This window comes from Nanorana parkeri, unplaced genomic scaffold (assembly GCF_000935625.1).
Source record: "Nanorana parkeri isolate BGI_ZX_2015 unplaced genomic scaffold, ASM93562v1 scaffold99, whole genome shotgun sequence".
Classification (NCBI taxonomy): domain Eukaryota; kingdom Metazoa; phylum Chordata; class Amphibia; order Anura; family Dicroglossidae; genus Nanorana; species Nanorana parkeri.
In genome coordinates, this window is record NW_017306367.1 from 177,795 (window position 1) to 204,665 (window position 26,871).

At 42.9% G+C, this 26,871-nt stretch overlaps 1 protein-coding gene across 1 annotated transcript in view; it reads right to left on the minus strand.

Annotated features, from left to right (window-relative positions):
* RELA (RELA proto-oncogene, NF-kB subunit) overlaps nucleotides 1-26,871 on the minus strand; it is an 83,316-nt gene that overhangs the window by 7,572 nt on the left and 48,873 nt on the right. Inside the window, exons 3-8 of the mRNA XM_018552855.1 lie at nucleotides 20,635-20,673; nucleotides 17,655-17,809; nucleotides 14,247-14,395; nucleotides 8,304-8,395; nucleotides 6,457-6,588; nucleotides 826-930 (exon numbers count right to left, since the gene is read on the minus strand). Coding sequence (XP_018408357.1) covers nucleotides 826-930; nucleotides 6,457-6,588; nucleotides 8,304-8,395; nucleotides 14,247-14,395; nucleotides 17,655-17,809; nucleotides 20,635-20,673 — 672 coding nt within the window. The remainder of the gene's footprint in view (nucleotides 1-825; nucleotides 931-6,456; nucleotides 6,589-8,303; nucleotides 8,396-14,246; nucleotides 14,396-17,654; nucleotides 17,810-20,634; nucleotides 20,674-26,871) is intronic.

Consider the following 26,871-nt stretch of genomic DNA (forward strand, 5'->3'; position numbering starts at 1 on the left):
TAACACAAATCATTTACTAAAAATGATGTATGTGTGTGCGCATTGTCAGGAGTCACAGGGCTGCTTTTCATACTTTTTTTATTGGACTCTTTCACAGGCCAGAGTCCTAACAATTCAAAATTCTCTCCACAGGATCTTCAATCCATCTCTCTGAGGGTCGGGGTGGTTATCTGTAAACTGCAATCAGCAGATTCCTCTCTACTCTGCTGACCCCTCCCCCTTCCTCATGAACGAGTACACACTCAGCTCTGAGGAGACTTGTGATGGCACCCACCGATCCGAATAACTAGGAAGCTACCGATGCTCAGCCTGCACAGCATACTCGCAAAGTGAGTCATCAGAGACAGGGTCACACCTGAAGCTCTGCCATGGCTTAGGACCTGGAGAGGCCTTCGCGATTTTCACAGTACACATAGGTCTGGAAAGCACCACACTGCAGACTTGTGAAGTCACTTCTGCCATAAAAACGTAACAGACTAATATTAAAATTACCCTGTCAGCAAAGCAAAAAATAAAATAAAAAAATAAACCAGAGCCACCCCGTAACAGAAGTAGTTTAATACCTTTCCAGCAGGTGATGTGTTCAGCTCGGCTGAACCACTGACCCAGAAATGTCACAGCAGCAGTATTCATTGCTCTTGAAAAAAGCAGTTTTAACTCACTGCACGTTTGAATGTTAAGTAATATTTTGTTTCATTTTTCTACAGGGTGGCTCTGGTTTTATTATTTTTTTACTATAGTGACAGTCACTTTAAGTGATATACCAATGTTATATACACAGATTTTGCAGCACAGTTCTGCAGTCAATCACTGAATAGTGTTTACCTTTTTGCACTTTATCACAAAGTAAGAAAATTTCATCTCCTCCTAAACAGGTACCAGAATTCTTGTTAACTCGGCAAATCTTCAGCTCAGCAGTGTTAGGAGCACCTAAATAAACGTAAAAACAAAAGAACGTCGTCACAAAAAAAGAAAACAAAGATTGCAAAAAATGAACTATCCTCTTGTACAAATATTCAGGGGATGCTAAAATATTTAATTTTGTTCAACCGTTTAACCAATGCCAATGAAGTGAAGTGCGTCTGTCTTTAACCCTTTTGTCAGCGGCAGCATGTGAATAAACTCCCAGGTGCTGTACATATTTTTTTTCTGCCAACTCTCTTGTAGAACAGGCTTCCGATCACTTGATCAGCGTCAATGGATTGCAGAGATGACATTAGGAGTCTTATTTACCCTTGGCGGCTCCCTAAAAAGAACCCGTCACCTTCACTATGCCATCACATAGGGAGGCTCATTAGCCCCCTTGTGATAGCAAGTAAGTTCAGGAAAAAAAAAAAGTTTAACAAAAAGGATAAAAAAAAAAAAACACCTCAATTTTGTTTTAAAGCCCCCTGCTCCCACATATGTCGGGCACACATATGGACAAAAATGACTCGCAGTGCACGCGTTCAGGAATTTCCTAACACCCCCCGCCTTGGACATGCAGTTACGGGCGCGGGGCAGGTGTTTGTTGCTGTACATTTAGCCCTGCTGTAGGAAAGCAGCAGGGACAAAATGTAGAGCAGGATAATGAAATTGTGCTCAAGCATTGCATCCTGGGAAGGTTACATCAGCAGAGCATTGTTGGGAAATCTCATCTGTAATATCACAAGATCTCAGGGAAAGGCATTTTCCTCCCCTTAGATGATGTGCATGGTCACATGTCCTAGTCACATGTACCAGAATTCCAGGAAGTAAACTAAGATCTAGTAGCCTGCCCTTAGTTAAAACAGATTGTCCTAACTAAATATTTCTAAAAGGTGTTTTATTGTTGGTGTTATTTTCAAGAGATGGGTAAATTTCCTCTTTAATCTGGTTTTGCATTCTTATTGACTTGTATGGGAAGAAAAGGAGTTCTGATTGATCAAATGGCAATGTACACAAGCCCTACTTCTGGTCTCCGCTCTTCAAATATTGTATATTAAATACAAGGCAATAGTGCTCAATCCCTTCACGACCCATGACGGGATAATCTAAAGCTAAAAGCCGCCGGAAGTCTGTTCCGTTTTGTAGAGCCGGCGACTGGCTTTAGAGTAGAATCGTTCTGGCGGCTCAGCTGCCGCCAGATCGCTTCTAAGATCCGGTAATTGGGCCGCCTTGTTTTCTGGGCTCCGCTGCCCCACCTACGGGCCCAGGATCAGCTTGCCGGATGTTGGTGGGAAGCTGGGGAGGAGAGCAGCGAACATCCATTCGTTGATTCCCCCGCCCCATACTATGGGAGCGACTCGTATTGCATCACTTCCGGTCCCATAGCTGTCATTGCTGGGCTCCTGAAGCCCAGCTATAAGCTACTGAAGTAGGATCTGCACTTCCATAGCTTATTTCAAGTGTAAAGGTGACACTGGGGTTCTTTTAAACCCCCAGCATCACCTTAAACCCGTCACTGCCATTATGCTATCACATGGGGGGCTTGTAAGCCCCCCTACGTGATAGCAATTAAAGTTTAAAAAAAACAAAAGTTTAAAAAATATTAAATAAATTAAATGTATAAATAAAAACTTGTCAGGTAAACACGCGTCGGGTGCGCCTACGTACAAAAAAACAACGATTCTGCAACACGTTGGGTATCGCCCAGCACGCAAGAGTGAGAGCAACAAATCTAGGGCCAATATTTACACGCATCTCTAAACTGATCACCCGTGGGGGCTTTTAAAGCGTTGTGTACGGACTTTTTGGGGTACTGAATTCTGTCGCAGTTTCACAGACGCACACAATTTTTAACCTGGTCATGTTGGGTATTCATTTACTCATTGTAACCTCATCTTTTATATTTTACAAAAAAAATGGTTTTATATTGTGTTTTGGGGCATTATATTTAACTTAACCACTTCAAGACAAGGTGTTTAGACCCCCTTCCTGGCCAGGCCATTTTTCAATATTCAGCGCTGCAGTACTTTGACATTTATTCCGTCATGCAACGATGTACTGAAATTAATTTTATACCATTTTTTGGGGACAGATGGAGCTTTCTTTTTGTGGTATTTAATCACCACTGCGGGTTTTATTTTTTTTCTATATTTCAGAAAATTTACTGAAAATTCTGGGTGGAAAAAAAAAGTGTTTAAATTATGTTAGGAAACAATATTACCCAATTTTTTGGTAAAATATAAAAGACGGGGCCACGTCGGGTAAATAGACACCAAACATGTCATGCTTAAAAATTGCGCGCACCCGCGAAATCGCAAAAAAAACTACAAAACCCAAAATTGGCCATAGGTGACGCTTTAAAAGCTTTTACCGCTCATCAGTTTAGTGTTATCAGTGATTGATGGCCCTAAAATTAGCGCTCTCACTGCGACGTTCACGGCGATATGCAACATGTGCGGCGTAACGGGCGCAATCATCGTTTTCGCAAGTATGCGCACCTGACGCATGTTTGCATGCGTGTATGTATGGGTGGGGGCTTTTAAAAATTTTTTTGTTTTATTAAATTCTTTTTTATGTGTGACTAATTTTTTCCTAGTTTGTTTTTTTTTCACTTAACTTTATTGCTATCAAATAGGAGGCTAAGAAACCCCTCTATGTGATAGCAAAATATGCGACAGGTCCTCTTTATGGAGACATCAGGGGGCCCTCCAAGACCCCTAATGTCACCTAGGACCCCCCTGAAGAAGCAGAGATCTGCTTCATCAACTTCTCTCCAGCATCTGAAGCTGGAGAGTGACACAAGAATGCGGAAGTGATGTCATATACATCAGTTCCGCATTCTGACAGCTGGCGCAAAAGGTTGAATATCTCTTCATGAGCCCAAAGGCAAGAACACTGCAGCAGTGTTTCTGACCATATACCACAGAAGCTGCCAAAAAAACAAAACCCTTTCATAAAAAAGTTTGTTAAATAAGGATTTTGTACAAAGCATAAAAAGGATTTTTATAAAGATTGTAAGCGTTAAAAAAAGTGCATCAAAAAAAGTGCATCAAAAGAGGCTATAATTTCCATTAAAATGTGCATTAAATAAGGCTTAAATATAAAGATAAATTGAGTTATCTTGGAAAAAACAAAACAAAACTGGTTTCTGGAGATCATCAATATGCCGATTACTACAGGACTGGCTAAATTCAAAAAAACAAAGATATCAAAGTAAATGTCATTACATTTAAATTCCTTTAAAAGTTTACATATTTAATTTTTTTCTGATTATTAGCACCCACTGAAAAGTAAAAATGGACAGGCAGAAATCTCAGGCCCCCATGGTCATCACTACAGAACCCACAGCAGTTATGCAGCCTAAAAAGTATTTCAGTGCACATACCATGAATAAACGTTGTTGCCATTGCCTAAATTGTAAAATCTCTGCAATAGGATAATACATTTATCAGCTTTACGTTAGCAGCCAGGAGTGTGTTTACAGCTCCCTACTGCCAGACGTAGTTCTTACGTCCGTAGCAGCGAAAGGGTTAAGGGGCACCGGATCAGTAGTTATTCCTATACTATTGGATTACACTGTCACCTACAGGAGGATCTGGACACTGGAAAACCAAGCTGTTGGCCAGCCAGGAAATGACAGAGAGAAGACAATGATAGGAAATGATGTACTGAGGAAATGATGTACTGAGGAAATGATGTACTGAAGCAAAAGGCCAAAACTACCTTACGCATGACAGGGCTTCTAGGTTTCATAGCGGGCCTACTAACAAAATAGAGATTGGTAAGGGTTTCCAAAAGTTAATCAGTGGGATCCTTAAAGTGACATTAAACCCTCAGATTTTTTTTAACATAAACCAATAATGTGTGCCTTACTGTAATCCGTGGTAATTTCCCTTCTCTTTGCTGCTCTTCCTTTTAAATCCTCATGTCTTCTCATGCTGGGGGAGAACTTCCCTTTGCAGCTGAGTGCCTCTTCCTGTAGTGCTGGCTCAGGTTGCAAACCTACACACAGACACCATGTATCCATTCCAGAGACAAGGCAGTCTGCTGCAAAACAGAAGTTCTGCCCAGCATGAGAACAGATACAGATTTAAAAAGGAAGAGCAGCAAAGAGAAGGGAAACAACCATGGATTACAGTAAGGCACAAATTACAGTATTGTTTTAGGTTAAAATATCTGAGGGTTTAATGTCACTTTAAGCACTGGAGCATCCTCAATAGTTTGTTAAAGTGAAATATTGTCCAATCCAGAGTAGGGGACAGCACACTTCTTAGGAAAATCCTCATCAAATGTGTATTGGTCCTAGAAGCGTTTGGGAGGAGTAAATAGTTTGCCAAAAGTTGACCAGTCAACCATACAGATTGTAGTAAAGAATGCACCAGACTGTTTTGACAGTCATGGGACCTTTTGGGGACCCTACACTGGTAACAACACTAATAGAAACTTCATTAAAAACCACAATGAAATGTCACGATATACCAACACCTCAAACCCCCAGGACCCGAAATACTATTTGATTAAGCCTATTGAATTAGTCTATCAGTGAAATGCATTATAGGATTTTGGTGTATTGGGGGCTCGCGGTGTTGGTGCATATTCAGACATTTCATTGTGGATTTTAATAAAGCTTAAATTCTTATTGGAGATCCGTGGGTTGAGGTCTGTTTGGACACTAAAGCGGTTGCAGGTGTGAACGCACGTTTGACTAGCACCATTGGAGTCTCCAGAACACGACTGTTGCCGGAGAATTGGAGTGGTGAGATCTCCTTGTGTCTTCAAATACTAATAGAAAGTTATTAGCTGTTCCATTTTAAATTTAACTCGCACAGCATCCATAAGAGCAAATATAGTATCTTTTAGCTTGGGGGTATTTCCGCTAATTGAGGCTCCTCAGGCATAAACTCGTCTAACATGGACCTGTGAAACCCTTCATCAGACAATACAGCCCAGACCCTGCTAAACCTGCAGGAACGTCAGACATTAGGGAGACGAAGGTGTAGAACTACGTTTACAGCCTTCTACGTTCAGAGTCAGCAAAGTTGCAATTTGGCCCATAAAATCTATCATAACGGAAGAAAACCCCACCCTGGATAAAGGCCACGGAGAGGATCACTCCCTAAAGGCTATGAAGACTTTAGAGCTATGAGGGGTGAGTTATTCCAAGCAGGGGACAAAGAGCAAGGCTATGTCAGGACGGCCACTATGGAAATTTTAGTGGATCGTGAGATGACACAACCTGATTCTGTGGGACTACTTTGCTTGTGCCTGGGATGCTGTTTAACAGGAACAGGTTAATAGAACACACCATCCTTCTAGGACAATAGCAAAAAACTGAAGCATGCAGGGAGTAGCAGATATTTTAGCTGGCTTGCTAACTTTTCTGATATCAGAATAACTACTAATCCTGTGCCCCCTATTGAGCAATAAAAAACAAAAAATACATAAAAAAATCTGTGCCTAAAATGCTTGCATTTTGCAATAGAGACTTAGTAATAAATATGCCATTAGTATTATTTGTATTAATAATGTTTATTTTAGGACCAAGCTTACGGTTGTCATATATAGGATGAGACACAACTAATGGAAAAGGGAGAAGGCCTCTAGTTGGGTCACGTATGCAAATTTGGAAGCAAAGGCACACTGTATTCAGGTCAAAGTCAGACTTGAGATCTTCTACAGGTACTGCAAACAAAACAATAAACACATGTAAGATTATTAACATATTCATCACACACATATATACATACACAATCATTTCAACCGACGTCGATGTAGTTAAGACCTAGAACTCCCTATGCACTTTCCTTCTTCATTAACCAGTTGACATCCGGGGTGTTAAACCCCCTTCCCATCCAGGCCATTTTTCAGTATTCAGCGCTGCGGTACTTTGACTGACATTTATTCAGTCATGCAGCGCTGTACTGAAATTAATTTTATACCCTTTTTTGGGGACACAGAGCTTTATTTTGGTGGTATTTAAATCACTACTGGGGTTTTTATTTTTTAATATATTAAGGAAAAACTACAGATTAAAAAAAAAACAGTTCCCCCTATATTAAATTCTAAAACATTTATTATTACCAAATTGCTATTACATATAATATACGCAAGCAGGAAAAAATGCCGTCTGGCGACGGCAACCCACTGATGCGAGTCCGCCCGTTTTTTCTTAACGGGCGGACGGCAAGAGGTTAACAAACACTTAAACATGTTTAAGGCATCCATGCCTTCCGCTTGTCACGTTTACTACAACCAATGACAAAATATACATACTAAAATGTGTGGTCTTCACACATTCCAACGTAATCCCGCCCAGTTTGACAGCGGTGGAATGTGTGACCGCCCATTAGGCCAAGCATTTCAACGTAGTCACAACATTTGATAGAACACCATCACCTGACAAAAGCAGATGAGATCCTCAGGCTGTGGAGGTGGATGTGAGCGGTGTATTTGTTTTTGGTTGGTTGTTTACTTCAGCTTTAAAATTGTAGTGCAGGGTTGGCAACGGCCCCAAAAACATCGGTAGTTTCAGGTGGAGGACCGTACCCCCCAGCTGCCCTGGACCTTCCATTTCACTGGATCCCTCTTCACCACTGGACACTCCTTTAACTCCATTCTCGTCCAGGCCCTGTTTGGCTGTGCCCATTCCATCTTCCTCCACCCTGGGCCCACATGCCCTTGGTCCGTTATATGCCAGTGCCAAGCACTTGTTGACCAGACACTGAAGGGACTACCTCCCTCCGCTCCTGATGAAGCGCCCCTTGGCGCGAAACGTGTTGAGCCCACAAGCAGTGCCCCTATAGCATTGCAAGCAATTTATCACCCCCACGAGGTTCACCAATATAATCAATACCTGTCTCTTTTGAGTTGCCTATGATGCTGTATTTCACATGTATAGATTCATGACCATTTAGGCAAACCTCGATTGTGGTGTATAGGGGGTGATGGGAGGTATTTTCCTCCGAGGTATACGTCTTTTTTATATTTTCATGCATACCTAATGCTTTTTTTTTAAATTATATATTTGTTCAATAAATTTATATATTTTATATACCTATGAGGCTGAAGTTTATTGGACTTGTTCTTTCTGAAGCCACCAAAAAACCCCATCTTTCTCCATCCCTTCTTTTGTTTTAAAAAATTGTATATGTGATACTAAGTTTACTTTACGACATATCCATCAGCATAGTGTGGTACCACAAACTAGCTTTGTTAGGGCCAAGGCAAATGGTTGCAAGGGGTAATTCCAGTAAAGAGAACTATCTTTGGAGTTCCCAATACATACAAAATACATGACATTTAATAAAGTCTACAATACAAAATTGTACATCAGCTGCAAGTTTTGTGACGCGTACACAGACAGAAGATTTATAGTCAAAGATATTAACATGATTTACCATTGAAGGGATTGTTATTTGTCCGTATTCGCTGGGCAATAGCATCCTCAACTTCTCTTTTTTTGACACACTGAATGCCCAAATTCTGGAAACTTAAAGAAAAATTAAAAAATATTATACACACTTTATGTGTAATTTAAATACACACACACACACACGTTACTATTCTTTATCAGGTTTTACTGAGATTACCCAACTTTCCACCAGGTCAGTATTATAAACAAAGCTTGCCAATATCTCAGCTTACATAACCATTAACAGACCATACCCTTTCTGGAAGACATTGGCATTTCTGTACATGTAGACATTTTTTTTTTTTTTTATAAACTCAAATAATCCTTTTATGTTCTTGTGCTCCCAGTAAGTAGGTGTGTGTTAAACATTTTTCCTTCATTTTAACTGCTTCTGTGCACAATCTTAGCTCTGAAACTTGCTCTTGCAGCTTGGGTCATGGATAGTGGACCAAGAACTACTCTGTACAGTTATCACTCATGTACCAGAGCATGATGATTAATGGGATGATTTGTTAATTTAGCAAAATATTTGCCCTAGAAATAGCTACTCTTCTACTTTCAGGGGTAGTTTCTACCATGCAGAGAAAAGATCACTGTAACAGATGCCAAACCTGTAATATACCATTCATACAAAACAAAAAAGAAATACAGTCGGGCAAAAAAGTATTTAGTCAGCCACCAATTGTGCAAGTTCTCCCACTTAAAAAGATGAGAGGCCTGTAATTTGCATCATAGGTAGACCTATGAAACGTGGCTGGGTCTTTCAACATGACAATGATCCCAAACATACCGCCCGGGCAACGAAGGAGTGGCTTCGTAAGAAGCATTTCAAGGTCCTGGAGTGGCCTTGCCAGTCTCCACATCTCAACCCCATAGAAAACCTTTGGGGGGAGTTGAAAGTCCGTGTTGCCCAGCGACAGCCCCAAAACATCACTGCTCTAGAGGAGACCTGCATGGAGGAATGGGCCAACATACCAGCAACAGTGTGTGCCAACCTTGTGAAGATGTACAGGACACGTTTGACCTCTGTCATTGCCAACAAAAGGATATATAACAAAGTATTGAGATTACCTTTTGATATTGACCAAATACTTATTTTCCACCATAATTTGCAAATAAATTTGTTCCAAATCAGCCAATGTGATTTGTCTGGATTTGTTTTCTCATTTTGTCTCTTATAGTTGAGGTCTACCTATGATGCCAATTACAGGCCTCTCTCATCTTTTTAAGTGGGAGAACTTGCACAATTGGTGGCTGACTAAATACTTTTCTGCCCAACTGTATATAGCAGCTCATCACTCCTTTGATGGGGCAGCTGTATTACTTTCCTATTTTCAGGCCAAGTGCATTTTCTGCAAGTATAGAAAAATACCTATTCATCCTGCCAGAAATCTAGTGTCCTTGTACGTTCCTGTGCACTGGGCTGACATGTCAGACAATGTTATCAGCCTTTCAAATGCGCTGTGAACTGCGGAACACCTCCCCCAAAGTTATAAGATGAGGAGAGATTCTGTAGTCCGAACACATATCCTGTCTTCACATTACAATGAACATAATATATTTTTGCTCTTGGGTTTAGATATGTTTTACATATAAACTGTTCCATCAGCAGGTGAAGTACACAAGATCTATATTTCTATTCAGAGTACGTCACTCAAATTCTACAGCTTTTTCCTTTAATACATTTCAAAACTAACCATTAGCAGAAAAGTGTAACTTTTGCCCCGATACCCATAACACTAGAACTGGCCATACATGGAATTTCAGCCAGTTCCTGATGAGCCATCTGAAACTGAAGCTGTGGGTGGACATGTTAGCAAGTTCTTTTTTAATCAAGTTTTGTCAAATGAGTTGGTCCAATAATTTTCAGCCAAACAGTGCCTGCGCCAAAACAGATGCAGGCACTGTCCGGGTATTCTGCAGCTGCTGGAGCAGTTACCACTGAATACAATAGCTGGCAATGGAAGATTTGTGCACGTTCTTTAGTGTGAATGCAGAAACCTGGATTTTTTGTTGTTGTTGGGTGTCTGGAGGTGCAGGAAAATTAGTAAAGCAGTTACTTTGCCTCAAAAGGAAAAACAAAAACAAAAAAAGAACACCACCAAAACCTCAGGAAGGGTATTTAAACAAACAGCCAAAAGAAAGTCTGAAAGGTTCCGATAATCATAATCAAGTTGCCATACAAAAAAACATATAGTCGTGTAACATATACTAAACTGCAAGATATAAAATATATCTGTCCACTGATTTGCAGAGTGCACCCCAGTCTCAAATTGCCTTGAGGTGCAATCACTAATCCATCGGCATCCACAGAATTAACCACAACATATTGCAGCATATGGACATCAAGGACTTCAAACATGCACTTTGTGTAAAAAAATAACAAATACATCTTTATTTTCTCATGAAAAAGCAGCACAGCATAAATCTGAAAAAAATGGTGAGTTTTGGGCCCACAAATCAAACAAGTACCTCATATTGGTTTACACATATTTTAATACACAAAGTACTTTTTGAAGGAATTAGCATTTGATGCCTTTTGCTGTAATATTACATTTATCTGGGCACAATTAGTTTTAAAAATCAAAAGGTTAAAAAGAACATATATAAAATTAGCTGTAGCTATTGACTGCCGACAGTTGGCGACTTCTGCGTACTGTGCGCTTCAGCATGCGCTGACCCCGCTCTGTCATTTTATGTGGCCTACCACTTCGTGGCTGAGCTGCTTTTGTTCCCAGTTGCTTCCACTTTCACAGAGGGACTTATTGCACAGGTGGCAACCTATCACGGTACAATGCTTGAATTCACTGACCTCCTGAGAGCGAACCTTTTCACAAATGTTTGTAGAAGCGTCTGCATGCCTAGGTGCTTGATTTTATACACCTGTGGCAATGGAGATGATTAGAACACCTGAATCCAATGATTTGGAGGGGTGTCCCAATACTTTTGGCAATATAGTGTACGTATATATCAGGGGTGTGGAATTCTATCACCTGATGCCCGGGACATGCAGTTTTGGGCGCCGGGCGAGTAGCTTTTTTTTTGTACATTTAGCCCTGCTTTGGACAAGCAGAGCTAAATGGACAGTGCTCCATCTTTATACAAGTGATCTGATGAGCAACAGCGATCTTGCCCGCCCTCCCCCCGCTGTGGTTTGCGGGGTCCCCTGTTCCTCTGGGGCACCCGGGACCACAGCAGGAGTTCACCATAGAGCCTGTAGAGCAGACGAACGTCCGTTCTTTGTATGCTCTGTGTGATCACTGAGACCGTGGCACTGTAATCACAGCGCCACCCGTCTCAGCTGTCAGGAACTGTGTAGAACATCTGTTCTGTCTTGGAGGGCAGGTTCCATAAAGAGAACCGGTCACCTCAAAACTATCACATAAGGGCTTGCAAGCCCCTATGTAATAATAACATTAAGTTAAAATTAAAAAAACAAAAAGTTATAAAAAAAAGTATCTGCATGCAAGCCATCTGCATGCAAATAAACACACGCGTAGGACATTGTGTGTGTGCGCTGAGTGCTGCCGCCATTCCACTGTGTCCCATATTGTGGTAGCCAGGCAACAAAACTCTTACACGCACAATGTGCATTAAAGGGTAAGTTCACTTTCCCAGGTAGTATGGGAAAATGGAATTACCCGATCAAATCTGGCCCGGTCTCTCCCAATTACCCCCATTACACCCCCCGGCTATACTTGCCTTTCGGCGAACAGTCCTTAACCTCCGCCAGTACAGGTGTACTATCTGTACCCCGTACCTGCCCTATGTATTTTGCATTTCTCTCGCAAATTGCTATCACGCTGACTAATGAGAAGCGCTATTTAGCACAGTCAAATACAGTTTTGATTAGGGATGCACCGATAAGAGTATTTGGGCGAGCACTTGTACTCGCCAAATGTGCCGATACCTTCCCCGATACTGGAACTTCCAGTCAGAGGAAGATTTCCTCTGACCAGCAGTGCCATAGGGGGAACACGGAGCTGGCTTCCCAGGCAATCGGGGAGCGGGGCGGCGAGTCATGACCTGCCTCCCGGTTTCCTGATTGGCTGGGAAGCCAGCTCCTTGCTAATTGGCTGGGAAGCCGGCTTCCCATCCAATCAGCATCGAGTTGGCTTCCTGGCCAATCAGGTAATTACTTGGCGCTCGGCTTCCTGATGGGCTTGGAAGCCGGTTTCCCGGCGAACCACAACCAAGCCGGCCAAACATGGAGTCGGCTTCCCTGCTCGGGAAGCCTGCTCCATGCAAACAGAAGCACCAGTATCGGTACTCTGTATCAGCGAGTACCGAAAGCAAACTAGGGTATAGAGCAGGGCTCAAAATTTCCACTCGCCCCCTCGCAATTGGCGAGTGAAAATTGCGTGGGGGCGAGTGGAAATCCAGGGGATACCGATATTTGTGGTCAAAAGTATTTTTTTTGTATCGGGACAAGTAGATTTCGGCCCCCACTTTAGCCCTTGTACAAGGAAAGAAGGAAGCGATAGACAGACAGATCTATACACTGAGTGGCCAGATTATTATGACCACCCCATCAGTACTTCGTTGGGCCACGAGATGACTCCACGAGCTGTTGAAAGGTGATGCGAGGAATCTGACAAGTGGTAAACAACCTGCTTCCCTATTTAGAATGGTCTGGCCCGCTAGCAATTTCAGCACAAAATTATAGCTAATTTGCCTACAAACGTCAGGTGGTCATAATAATCTGGCGTATGTATGTATGTATGTATGTATGTATGTATGTATGTATGTATGTATGTATGTATGTATGTATGTATGTATGAAAAAAATCAGCCACTGGTAGCGAGTGAAAAATATTAGGCAGCAAGTGTTGGAAGCAGAAAAAAAAGACAAGTGTAAGAATTTGAGCAACTTGTAATGCCTAGGTGACTGGGTCAGAGCAACTCCAACACTGCAGCTCTTGTGGAATGTTACCAGTCTGCAGTGGTCAGGGTCTACCAAAAGTGGTCCACGGAAGGAAAACCAGCCACAGAGTTAAGGGCAGTCAAGGATCATTGATGTACGCGGGGAGCAAAAGCTGCATCGTGTAGTCCAATCCAATAGAAGAGTTACTATAGCTCAAACTGCTGAAAATGTTAATGCTGGTTCTGAGAGAAAGGTGTCTGAACACACAGTGCATCGCAATTTGTTAGGTATAGCTGCAGACTAGTTAGGGTGCCCATGCTGACCAGTGTCCACCACCAAAATCACCTACATTTGGCATGTGACCATCAGAACTGTGGAGCAATGGAAGAAGGTGGCCTGGTCTGATGAATGAACATTTTTTTGACATCATGTGGATGGTGGTGTGTGTCGTTTCCCTGGAGAAGAGATGGCACCAGGATGCACTATGGGAAGAAGGCAAGCCAGCAGAGGCAGTGTGATGCTTTGGGCAATGTTTTGCTGGGAAACCTGGGGTGCTGCCATTCATGTGGATTTTACTTTGACATGTCCCACCTACCTAAACATTATTGCTGAACAAGTACACCCCTTCATGAAAATGTATTCCCTGATGGCAGTGGCCTCTTTCAGCAGGATAATGCACTTGGCCACACTGCAAAAATGGTTTAAGAATGGTTTGAGGAACACAACAGGTTCGAGGTGCTGACTTGGCCTCTAAATTCTCCAGAGCTCAATCCAATCGAGCATCTGTGCAGGAAAAGTCTGATCCATGAAGGCCCCACCTCCCAACTTACAGGGCTTAAATTACATGTTATTGACAGCTTGGTGTCAGATACCACAGCTTACCTCAGAGGTCTAGTGGAGACCATGCCTCGATGGGTTAGGGCTGTTTTGGCAGCAAAAGGGGGTACCTACTTAATATTAGGCAGTTTGTCATAATGTCATACACACGCGCGCACACACACAGACGCACTTTCCCCCTCCAGGACCTACCGTATTTTTTCAAAAGGCCATTATTATATATATATACCTGTGAATATTGCGATCTGGTGATAAGTCAGCCTCATAATAGCCATCTTTGCAATCTTTTCCAACCAGTTCATGAGGGTGTGGTTTATGGGGGGCATCCTTGGTTACCAAAGATATCCTTATACGGGCTGGTCCTTGGTAATTGTTTACCTGAAATATGAATACATATGTATGTGTTAAACCACAATAGCAACCTGTTATATACACCTTACACAAATTATTGTTATTTTTTACTGTTCTCCAACCATTGAGGCTGGGTTCACTCCAGTCATGTGCTAAACCAGTCCGTTTCAGTGTGGGGCTGGTGTCAAGCTGAGTGGCAGCAATATGTAGTGATGCCTTGCGTTTTTTCTTTTACCTTTACTGGCAAAGTGCTGCTCCAAACAAGTTTCTTCACAGCAGCTAAATGTGCTGAGCTGTGGTGACCTATGGTGCCCTCCAGTGTGCTGCAGGAAAATGCACAATGTTTTCCCACATCACACCATCGCTGTGGCATAAATGGGGCATATGGAAAACAATTTTCACATTCACAGATTTTGAAATTAGATATTGGGTGGATAGCAAAGCTAATTATTTTGATTTGCTATTCACTGTTTGAATGAAGACCCGATGTTTGCCAGTTCAAATAAAAAAAAGTCAGTTTCCACGCAGGGGAATTTAATATTTCACACAACTGAAAGCTCAAAAGCCCCCCCCCCCCCCTTTTTACCACCAGGCCTCTTTCAACACCGAGGAACAACTGTAGCACACCCAGCCACTTCATTGTTCACAATCTACTTCTTGGGAATACTGTTTTGGATACCCCAGTTGCTCTCCCATTTGAAAATGCAGACCAGGTATTTCCGATCCAGCCCACAGGACATTCCGTGTTGAGAGTAGTTCTCATAGAATTTGGAGCAAGCCCTATTTAGGTAATTCGAATGACCTTTCTGGCTTTAGCATTTTTACAAGTTTCTAAATATTTTGAGCAGGTTTCACTTGCTGCACAAAGAAAAAAAGGCACTCAACTTATTAAATAATTCTATATTACATATACCTCTGCAATACGTGTACATTTCTCTATCCTTCCTCAACTTTTTCATTGCCTGAACAATTCATTTTTTCACAACAAAATGCATTTTTAAACTGCTTATCAAACCTATATTTTCAGAAAAAACACTAAAATGTATTTTAGTGCAAACACAATAATATCTCTTTTGTAAGAAAAAAAAAGATGAAATTGCTTACAGTACATGGATACTAAACATGTCAAAACAGAGGCAAACTATGTTACCCAATATTGTCCATAAGCGGCGCTTTAAGGCCTCATTCCCACAGGGTAGAATAAGACCGTACAGATCCGTGCATGCCCATATCAGGCTGCTCCCGGGAAGGACAGGTGCTGCGTGCGATTGTACACAGCAGCCTGTTCTTCCTAGAGGTGCACCGAAATGGAAATTTTAAAACCGAAAGAAACCGAAATAAAATAAAACAATGTCAGGCCGAAACCGAAAATGTTTTTTTATTCTTTCACATTTTTCAAATATTTTATTTTTATTTATTTATTTTTTTATATTATATTTTTATTTATTCATTCATTTTTTATTAAATATTTTTTACTTTACTTTTTAGGGGCTTCGGGGAAATATTAGGGGTCTAAACAGACCCCTGATATTTCCCTTTTAAAATAGAAAAAAAAAAAGAGATAGGAGGACTTTGTTTTCTCAATCTCTTTTTCTGTGTCCCCTGTTATCAATGAGCAGGAATCCTCTATGAGTGTTCCTGTTCATTGATAACATGAGAACATTGTTTGTTTCCTATAACTACAATTATGAATGAATGGGGGTGATGTAGATCACTCCCATTCATTCATAATTGAGGATATTAGTAAACATACCATGTCCTCAATTATGTACAAACACTCAGCAATCAATGATCGCCGAGTGTGTGTACCTAGCTCTTTCCTCTCTACACCGCTCGATCAGCCTCCTGTGGCAGCGTGTCAGAGAGAAGCCCAGCCTCCTGTGACAGCACTGTCTCCGCCACACAACGCTCTGCCGGACTGTGATAGGCGGTAGAGCGGTGTGGGAGGAGACGCTGGCCGCTCACAGCGCTCTCCACCGCAGCGCTTGGCCGGCTGTCACTTTCTCTTCTCCCCGCTGGGACATAGAGCAGCACCCAGCGAGGAGGAAAGAAATCAGGGATGCATGCCAAAAAGTGCCATTTTCGGCCGATATGTTTCGGCGGCCGATATATCGATGCATCCCTAGTTCTTCCCCATGGGAGGACGCAGCGTACGCTCACCCAAGCTGCACATCCGTTAGGGTGCAGGTGTCCGTACTCTGACGCAGACAGGATGGGTTCCTGTGTGCGTCCGAGCATGGACACCCGCGCGGATGTGCAGCGCGGCTGGGCGTACGACAACGTACGGCCGTGTCCTCCGATAGGGAAGAACAGGCTGCTGCGTACAATCACACGCAGCACCTGTCCTTCCCAGGAACAGCCCGATATGGCCGTGCACGCAGCACAGAGCTGTACAGCCTCACTCTACCCTGTGTGAATGAGGCCTTAAACACTTTATAGCCGAGCAGTTTAGAGTTGACTGTAAATGATGGCCCTAGAATTATTTCTTTCATTCCAGTGTGGACAATACAAAGTATGCGTTATACAAAGCATGTGCATCATAGAGTCACATATTTGTATTTACTTGCGCAGGGGTGGGGACTCCTCAAATGGTTTTACTCAGTTTTATTTCTTTTTAACCTCACATATAATCCTCTGTTACTATCTCAAGGAGGCGGATAAGCCCCCTATGTGATAGTACTGTGCAGTGACAGGTTCTCTTTATGGAGACATGGGACAGGTCTTTTTAAAACTGAATTTTAGTAAAAATATTGGGGGGGTTGATGCAGCATCAAACAGATTAGATATATGCATTGATGTGTATGCCCATAGCTTCAGCTGCTGCTTCTTGCAAAAATCTTCTCACTGCCCCCTCTCGGCTGCCGGATATTACACTCAGTAGCGCTCAATGTTAAAATTCAGAGATTTGTTACAGGCAAAATATATAAAAACATTTCTATACTATTTGCCAAAAATAGTGCTGAAGTGCAGGCACCTTGTGGTTCGGGAAGTACCTGTTATAATGATATTGAAATTGACGCTGAAGCCTTTCAGGTCAAGGTTTTGTAGTTGGCATGGACTTATTTTTAAGAATATAATTTAATGGCTGCGGTGGTGCTTCACACCAGGAAGAACCAGGCCTCAGTGCCAACTTGGAAGAAGCTTGAGGCTCAGAACAGAGCATAGGCCTGGACCCCAAGGGCTGCACATGGACAAACTGCTGGAGCTTAATATTCTAGCTAATAATGTATTCTGGTTTAATCTTCCAGCGATCAAAAACTTAATTAAGGGGAGTATATGTACAGACCTTTATGGTGGGATGAGTTTTTGTAGTATCCGTACTTCGCTCTCCCGGAATGCTTCCTGCAGAACGCCCCTCGCACTTATAGCGGAACCGCATACCTCGCTGTTTTGGCTGTTCAATGATCTCCACATATGGTGCAGAAGACGACACACTTGAATCTGTTTGGAACAATCAGGTAGAAATTAGAAGAATTAGAAACATAGAACAGGCCAATGCAACAGAAAAGGGAGTATACAGAGGAATACAGAAAAACAACAATATTTTTGATTGTAAACAACATGTGAAAACTAGGATCTGACCATAGAGTAGCCCAGTGAGACATGTAAAGGTGCACTGCTGGAAAGCAGGACTTCGCAACCCCTGTACTGTGTCTAGTGAGTGAAGGTCAACATCCTGTCAAGAGGGGAAGGCAAGGGATTCAGGTCCCTCAGCATGTGCACCGGCTGAATGTGTAGCAGGTAGGAGTAAGTGGAGGGAGCATAGAGTCAAGGGCAAGAGCACACTAGAGCCAAGGATTATAGGAGGGAAAGGCATAGAGAACTATACGTGGTTGCTTTACTGGAAAGTAGGAAAAAATCAGTGAAGACACAGTACAGATTGTAAGGGAGGTCTGCATACATAGCTGCTGCGAGTAATGGTAACAGCATATGCTGGTTCAAGTTTTAGGAGGATTTTTCCCAGTTTCAATAAAAGATACTCATGCAAGAAAAAAGGTAAGGCTCAGTTTTTGCCCCTGCCAATAAAAAAAAACAAAACAAAAACTGCTTTGCACAAGGAACCAAACATAAAAATACTTTTGGAGAGAAGAAAAAAAAAAAAAAAAAAAAGCATATGTACGCACACTTGCCTAACACCTTCTCACAGTGCCTACACCAGGGTGATATCACAGACCTTCTGGTGAGATCCTGGAAATTCAGAGGATCCCAAATCTCATAAGAAGACACCTGCACTGCACAGGATTGTCTTCTTATGAAATTTGCAATCGTTAGCATGCACAGAACTTCACTGGCTGGAACATCCATGAAGTTACTCTTAAGGTGCCCATACACCTTACAATTATCTGCAGATTTTCTATGGTCAGATGGAAAAAGTGCAACAGATTCCTCCATCTACACTAAACTGTGTGGATGGAGGAATCTCCCACTGGGCCAAGCTTCCGTAATCTTGCTAGTCGGCCCCGCTGGCTCTCAAAACACCTGAACAATGCCTGCATCCAATCAGATTGTTCAGGTATTTTGACAGCCAGTGGGGCCGACTAGCAAGATACTAAAGCTTGGCCCAGTGGGAGATTCATACATCCACCCAGATACGTGTAGATGGAGGAATCTGTTGCACCTTTTCCATCTGACCATAGAAAATCTGCAGATAATTTTAAGGTGTATGGCCAACTTTATGCACAAGAGGAGAGAAGCCCTGGATGTAAAGCAAGTATATTTATGTTATTATTCTCCTCAGGTGTGTGTGTGTGTGTTTAATATGTATATGGCATTTTTAAATGGGTCTAACAAGGAAGCACACCTTGCACTTTACAGCAAAGTCTGCTTTAAAGTGTATGTAAACCATAAAGTCCTTATTTGGCCCAATTTGGGCTCTTAAAGCCCAACTCTAGCAATATAAATTTTCCCCGTGCTCACACTGCAAGGGCTAACTGCTCTTTCGTGCCTAGGGGACAGAAAAGAGCTGTTTTACTTACCTGTTCCTGCTCTCTTCTTCTGTCCAAAATAAACAAATGGGTTATACAATTATGGGTATGCCGCTAGGGAAGTCAGAAATGGAGAAGGATTTGGGGGTCATTGTAGACCACAAACTGAAAGGTAGTTTGCAGTGCCAGGCTGCTGTAAACAAAGCTAGCAGGGTCTTGTCCTGTATTAAAAAGGGGATGTATTGCAGGGACAAGTCTATAATTTTACCCTCTAAGTCCTCACATACAATACAAGACCCTGGATCCTGCATTGTACTTGATAACATCAGTGATCCTTAGACCACCAGAGTGAAGGGGGGGAAGAGAGGCTGCAGTGACCAGTCTAGCAGGCCGGAGGGAGTGGAGATCAGGCAAGTAAAACATTTTCATGTCCCTCAAGGCATAATTGAGCAGTTAACTCTTGCAGTGCACAGGCAGCTCAACTGCTAGTGAAAACTTTCAATTTTGCTGGAATTTGTCTTGAAATATGCCATTAATGTGTTTTGCAAGATCTGTTCGGAGAAAAAAAAATAAAAAAAAAAGTACCAGTTGATCTTGGCAGAAATTGTGTGAGCACTCTTATAATTTTCATTGTTCACAGCCATCTATGTGGGCTACAATACACACGTTGTACAGTAGAAAAGGGGAGGGGGTTCTGTAATCCTGTCTTAAGGTGCCCATACACTTTACGATCAGACGAAACTTTTCGTCCGATGATCGAATGGTCGTACGATTTTCGTATTACAGCCCCATCCTGACCCGATGATCGCAAGATTTAGCCGTAATTAAAGAAAAGCACCTGGACGAATTGCGGTAATTGATTTGCCGTATTTTCGTTAGCGCAAGCGCAGTGTAGATCGTACGACTTGACGGGCGAAACCGCCAGTAACCTTACGAAAATCGTACGATCTAGCAAAGTTTTCAAACATGCTTGACCGTCAAAAGTCGTACGATTGTACAGTAATGTCGGTCGGACACTGCAATGCACACATACGATTATCGTACGAAAAGTCGATCGCATACGAAAATCGTCCGATAATGGTAAGGTGTATGGGCACCTTTAGGGTGACAATGCTGCTCCTCCATAGACACAGTATGGCAAGCATTGTTGCTCTAGGACAGGAAATATGTTATTGGCAGAATTAGCAGGTGAAAGTTACAAAATCCTGTGAGAAAAAAAAAAAAATATCTAATTCAGCTACCACATCCAAGGACTGGTAAAAATTTTTGTTCTTCGGTTTAGATACACTTTATGTAAAATATACACAAAATAAAACGATATGAGTGTTGATAGCCTCTTACTTGATATAATCCAGTCTTTTGACAAATTATATAGTATATCTGTAATGAAAATAAAAACAAACAATTAATGTAATGGACATATTGATCACAGGCAGTGATTACCTAACTAATCAAATACAACAGGCTTTTAATTAAATCTTTGCTTTGCAGGACAAAGCAAAAGGCTGACAAAAAGAATCCCATAAAGCCAAAGTTTCTCTTGACACCTCTTCCATATTACCTGCACCATGTTCCCCCATACTTGCCTTCCTTTTGCTTCCCCACTGCTCCGTTTGTTCGGCAACCAAGAAAAATAAAAAAAAAAAAAAAAAAAAAAACACAGAGGAAGCCCAGTGTAAGCTCCAAGTTTAAACTTGGAGTCAGGATGAGGGTTCCAAGACTTGTAAAATCACGTGACAGTGCTGTTAGCCTGAGAAGGCACTTTGCAAGGAACAGCTCTGTCACATGGGAGGAATGGGATTACCTGGTATTTGACTTTACCACTTGCTGACCGGGGTGTTTATACCCCCTTCCTGTCCAGGCCATTTTTCAGTATTCAGCGCTGCAGTACTTTGACTGACATTTATTCCGTCATGCAACGCTGTACTGAAATGAGTTTTATAAAAAATATTTGGGGACAGATAGAGCTTTCTTTTGGTGGTATGTAATCACCAATACTTTTTTTTTTTTAACTACGGTATATAATGAAAAAAGTACCGAAAATTTTTAAAACAAACCTGTTCTCCCTACGTTATGTTATAAAACATTTCTTACCCAATTTTTTGGTAAAATATAAAAGACGGGGTCACGGCGAGTAAATAGACACCAAACATGCCAAGCTTTAAAATGGCGCACACGCGCTAAATCGCATAAAACTACTTTACCCAAAATTGACCATAGCCGACGCTTTAAAAGGTTTTACCGCTCATCAGTTTAGTGTTATCAGTGATTAATGGCCCTAGAATTATTGTTCTCCCTCAGACGTTCGCGTCGATATGTAACATGTGCGGTGCAATGGATGTAATCGTTTTCGCACGTAGGCGGACTCGAGGCATGTTTGCGTGTGCATGTGGGGACGGGGGACTTTAATTTTTTTTTTTAGTATTGCTTTGATATGACAATTTTTTTTTGCTACTTAAAATTTTTCTTAAACCTTTTTTTTTTCCACTTAACTTTATTGCTATCACATAGGGAGCAAACAAGCTCCCTATGTGATAGCCAATTTGCAGTGACAGGTCCTCTTTATAGAGACATCAGGGGTCATTAGGGGTTTAATGTCACCTAGGGACCCTCAGAGAAGCTGATTAAGCAGAGAACTGCTTCACCAGCTTCTCTCTGGTTTCTGAACCGGAGAGTGACAGAGGAATGCGGAAGTGATGTAACTAGGGATGTCCCGATACCACTTTTTCAAGACCAAGTACAAGTACTGTCCCTCATGTACTTGCCGATACCAATTACCGATACTTTTTCTTAAAGGGACATGTGACATTTTTTATAAAACAATACAGACTAATGATTTTAGGGCAGTTACTCACAGTGCTGCGTGCATTGGAGGTGACAGGTTCTCTTTAAAAGGTGACATTAGGGGTCTTTTAGACCTCTAGTGTCACCTTTCTACTTCACTGAAGAACCAGCTCCCCCCGTGAGCACACTGAACAGACATTCTCTTCTTACAATTGATGAAAACTGCTGTGCAGCAAGTAGCACGGGCATCTCACACTGAGATATATCACCAAAAGGAAACCGATTCATAAAGTTGAAAAGGACGGGACACGGAGGAGCATACAGGGGGGAGGGGGGCAGCGGGGGAATCACAGCTGCAGTCTCTTCTGCCTTCTCATGCTGGCTACAGAGGTCTGTGAAAGGGACACCGAGCTCTGCAGCCAACACCAGCAGGGAGAAGAGACTGTCCCACACAACACTTACCCCCGCCATGCTGTCACACTTCCGGAGAGGTCAGAGCGGAGATGGAGCCTCGTTTGGTGGAGAGGTATTCCGGGGGAGGGGCTATGGGGGTCAATGGCCGAAGCTAGTTAAAAAAATAAACGGCCGGTATCTGATCTAGGCATCGGGGCATTTTCAGGAGTACAAGTACTCCTGAAAATGCCCTGTATCTGCCCCGATACCGGTACTAGCATCGGTATCGGGACATCCCTAAATGTAATACACATCACTTCCTGCATTCCGACGAGGAGATCGTGTACTGATCTCCGGCCGAAGAGCTGCTGTGCTGGTCCCGGCCTCACACCGGGAACAGCGGAGCTTGGGATCGCCAGCAGCGGCTGCGACGGAGGGGCCACACACCCGCACATTACAAGCGATCGGGAGTCTCCAGACGCCTGAACGCTTGTATGTAAACAGCCATCGCTGGCTGTTTACATTCAAAGGCGATTTCCCATTCGTGCCCGCCGACTAGTTGCGGGCTCGAGCGGGGCGGGATGGGGCGTTTAAAAACGCCCATCCGCATTCAAAAAGCCGCTGTTCGGCCATTTAGTTACAACGGCCGGACAGCAGGTGGTTAATTCCAGTGGCTGAACATAAACAGATATATCAATGGAGGGTCAAGTTCAGCCACATGTCAAACTTTTTCTGAAAGTGATAGTTGCCTGGCTATTATGTCAACACACTGGCTTCGATATTTTCTGAATGACAGATCTGGAACAAGTAAGCAGATGAGTAAAGCAGAATTGTTCCAGGTCAGTGACTCAACATATGTAAGCAAGAAGGCCACGGTAGCAGTTTTACAAGTAGTAGTTAGCAATTAGAGCCTCAATGTGTCTCTCTCGACAGGTTATCTTTAACCCCTTCGTGACTGACGACGTACAGTGTACGTCGCCAGCATCGGGGCTGTTTAAACAGACACCCGGTGACTTGGTTGACGCCGGGACTCTGTTTAAACTTGTACCTGTCGCCAGATCGCTTCTGCGTCCCGAAGAAGGGGCCCCCCATCCCCCGCCGGACACCCCCGCCGTGCTTCCCGGGCTCAGTTGCAATGTGGAATATAACATGGGTACAAAAAAATGAAAAAAAGGCCTCAGTCATGAAGGGGTTAAAGCCCAAGTGAAGTTATATGTAAAGTGATTTACAAAGAGTGCTGTAAAACATACATTTGTAAGAGTCAGACTGTTGTGAGAGATGCATTTAATGCAAGCATCAGTCATGGAAAAGAACTGAAATGACTGTTCACTGCAATAGAAGAGCTGTTACACTCACCTCCCCGGCTGCCCATATCTCCTACTATCTCTGTTCTTGGGCCGCAGCCTACACCAGACTTTTAAGCATGCGATAATCTTGGGATTCTCTGATGCCAGTGTCTTTATCCCATTTGCTGCTGCTTTATCCAGTAGTGGTGTAGGCTGGTGAATGGAACTGCAGCAGCAGGGGTAGGCACAGGCCTCTGACACTTCTGGGAGGGTCAAAGTCTGTTAATGGGCACAGCACAGTGGTCACTAAGTTCCAATACCAACAAATGTTTGAGCCCCAGGGGGAAAGAAAGGACCACTGCTCTCCGTGTGAAGCAGCAGACTCTCTGCAGCGGTCCAACACCCTACGCTGAATTAAAGCAAGAGCCGGTCATACCACTACAGAGAGTGCAATACTTTCACAGGGAGAGCAGCCTTCCTCCTCTGCAGTCCGCTTCTTGGGGCCCCAAAGTTTATGCGGGAAACTGAGCTCAAATACATCCCACACAACAGTAAGACCTTTAGAAATGTATGCATTACTAAACACTCAGTTTAGATCAGTGGTTCTCAACCTGTGTAACCTCAGGACCCACATTTGTCCTTGGTCATTGAGTGGTGACCCAAGTCGCACTGCAATGGAACGATCGAACTGTGGGTGGGAGGTGCGTTTGGGATGCCATTCAAAAGATCCACCTAGTCTCCATACCTTGGGAGAACTGGAGTGGATCCCCAGGCTGGGGTCCAGTGTGGGCTGCTGTGCTATGACAGAGCTCCATCTATATGTGCATTGCTTGTACAGCTCCCTTGCACGCCCTGTAGAGGTGCCGGGAGCCAGAATGTGACGTCACTACGGTCCAGGCACCTCTACAGGGTACGCAAACGAGTGGTACGTATGGCTGGAGCTCCCTCACGGCCATAGCCCCAGTCCATCCCACCTCAAGCTGACACTCTGCACCGGCGAACAGATTTTGAATGGCTGGTTGGCGAGAGAACTGACAGGAGGTGGTCACCTAGCATAGAAGGCACACGGCGACCCACTGAACATGAGGTCGCGACCCACTTTGGTATCGTGACCCACCAGTTGAGAACCAAGGGTTTAGATCATAAATTTTACATCTAACTTCAATTGGGCAACAGATATTAGTGAAAGTGTTCTGTGTAACAGGGATGCTGCCAATGTTAAACATTAATTCAGGATTCCCTGCTCTCTATTGTGAGGAAGCTGGCTGCCGTCACTCATCATAACACAGACAGGGCAGAAGAGACATTAAATCTGTCAGGATGTCAGAGAGCTGACAATCGGCATATCAGAATTGCTAGTCAGGAAACCAAAAATATTTCACACCCAATTATATTAGGAGGTTTGAAAGCTTTTTCAATCCATGCAAGATATACATCACCATTTAAACTGGAGTTACTTTTTAAAAGTAAACCTGTAAGAAGTGCAGCATCCGGTAGCTGAAAGCACCTTTCATGTAGCAGTGCACCGCAGCACCCAAGTTTAACACCTTGTCTTAAATCATCATTCGTTAACTTAAAAACACATTAACTGTAAACGCTAAAAAGTCTCTGTGCCATTAGAGCTGTAGCAAGCTGGTACTTATCACCTCCACTGCAAAGATAGGATCCTGGCCGCTGGACTGGAAAGGACAACTTCCTATGGTGCTTAACTACCTCCCGGCCAGCCGCTGTGTATACACGGCCTGCCGGGAGCTTCTTAGATGTAACTGGGCGTGTATACACGTCCTGTTACATCCGCCCCCTCGGGCGCGCCGCGTGGCGCACGCGAGCGGGAAATCCCCTCTATTTGAAAAGAGGCAGCGATGCCCGTTAATATACAAGCGATCCGCCGGCTATAGAGCCATTCCAGCAGCTATCTGGCCCACAAACCCCCAGGCCATAATTAGACCACCTGGCCAGTCATCCCTACACCTACCTTGAGACTAGTGAAATTCTGGCCTCTGTTCTCTCTTAAGAGCCCAGTGCAGGGCCTGTGTCAGTGGTATCACAGAATAATTCTGTAGTAGTTCTGCACAGTAACATCATTCTAAATCTACTGAAAGGCTGCATAGAGACGTTCAGTACATGTTATCGGCCAGTTGCTGAATGAGTGGGATCATTTTTGTTAGACATGTTACATATATGAGGGGTGGAAATATTAAATACAAATCTAAGAGCCAGTCTTTCCAATATAGGAACCCTGCAGGATTGGATTGTTTTTTTTAATAGAAGTCAGCTCAATTGACAACTATTGCTGTCATTTTTAAGGAGCATTGGCTACCTGGCTCCTGTGATTTGTCCAGCCTTTACATATGATAGTTTTAATACGATCATTTACTTGCAAGCAAAGGCAAAGCTTTCACTTAAAGCTCTACAATAAATTTTTTTAAATTTAATTTTCATACTGAAGAGAAGAAGTAGAGGTTATCTATACATTCTTGGAGATGTGGAGAGGAAAAAGGGGATATGGTACACATATTCTGGTCCTGCTCAAAACTTCATAATTTCTGGACAGAAATATGGATTATTAGAAAACTTACTGGAATTGATATTCAAGAAAATCCAACAGGCTGTCTCCTACATGTTTTGAATCTTTCCAGAAAAAGATACAAGAGATCACTTACTGATCTAGAGCTGCAACAACTAATCGATGAAATTCGATGATGAGAATAGTTGGCAACTATTCCCATCATCGATTAGTTGCTGGCAGCGGAGGTATGAGGGGGGAGCAGCGGGGGATTTCAGAGTCACTGGCCGCAGTCTCTTCTCCCTGCTGGTGGCAGCGGTCTGTGTCCCTTTCACAGACTGGTGTAGCCGGCACGAGAGGGGAGAAGACACTGCGGCCGGTGACTCTGAAATCCCACGCTGCCCCCTCTCGTACCTCCGCTGCTGCTGCTCCTCCGTCCTTCCGTCCCTTAACCCCTTCATGACTGAGCTAGTTTTTAGTTTCTGTTCCTAAATGACTGACACACTTTTTACATTTTTGCTGTGTGATTCTTCCACAGCAGCAAGTTTTGATTATTATTATTATTTTTAGAATTTTTTTAATAATAATTATAGTATACAAATATATTTA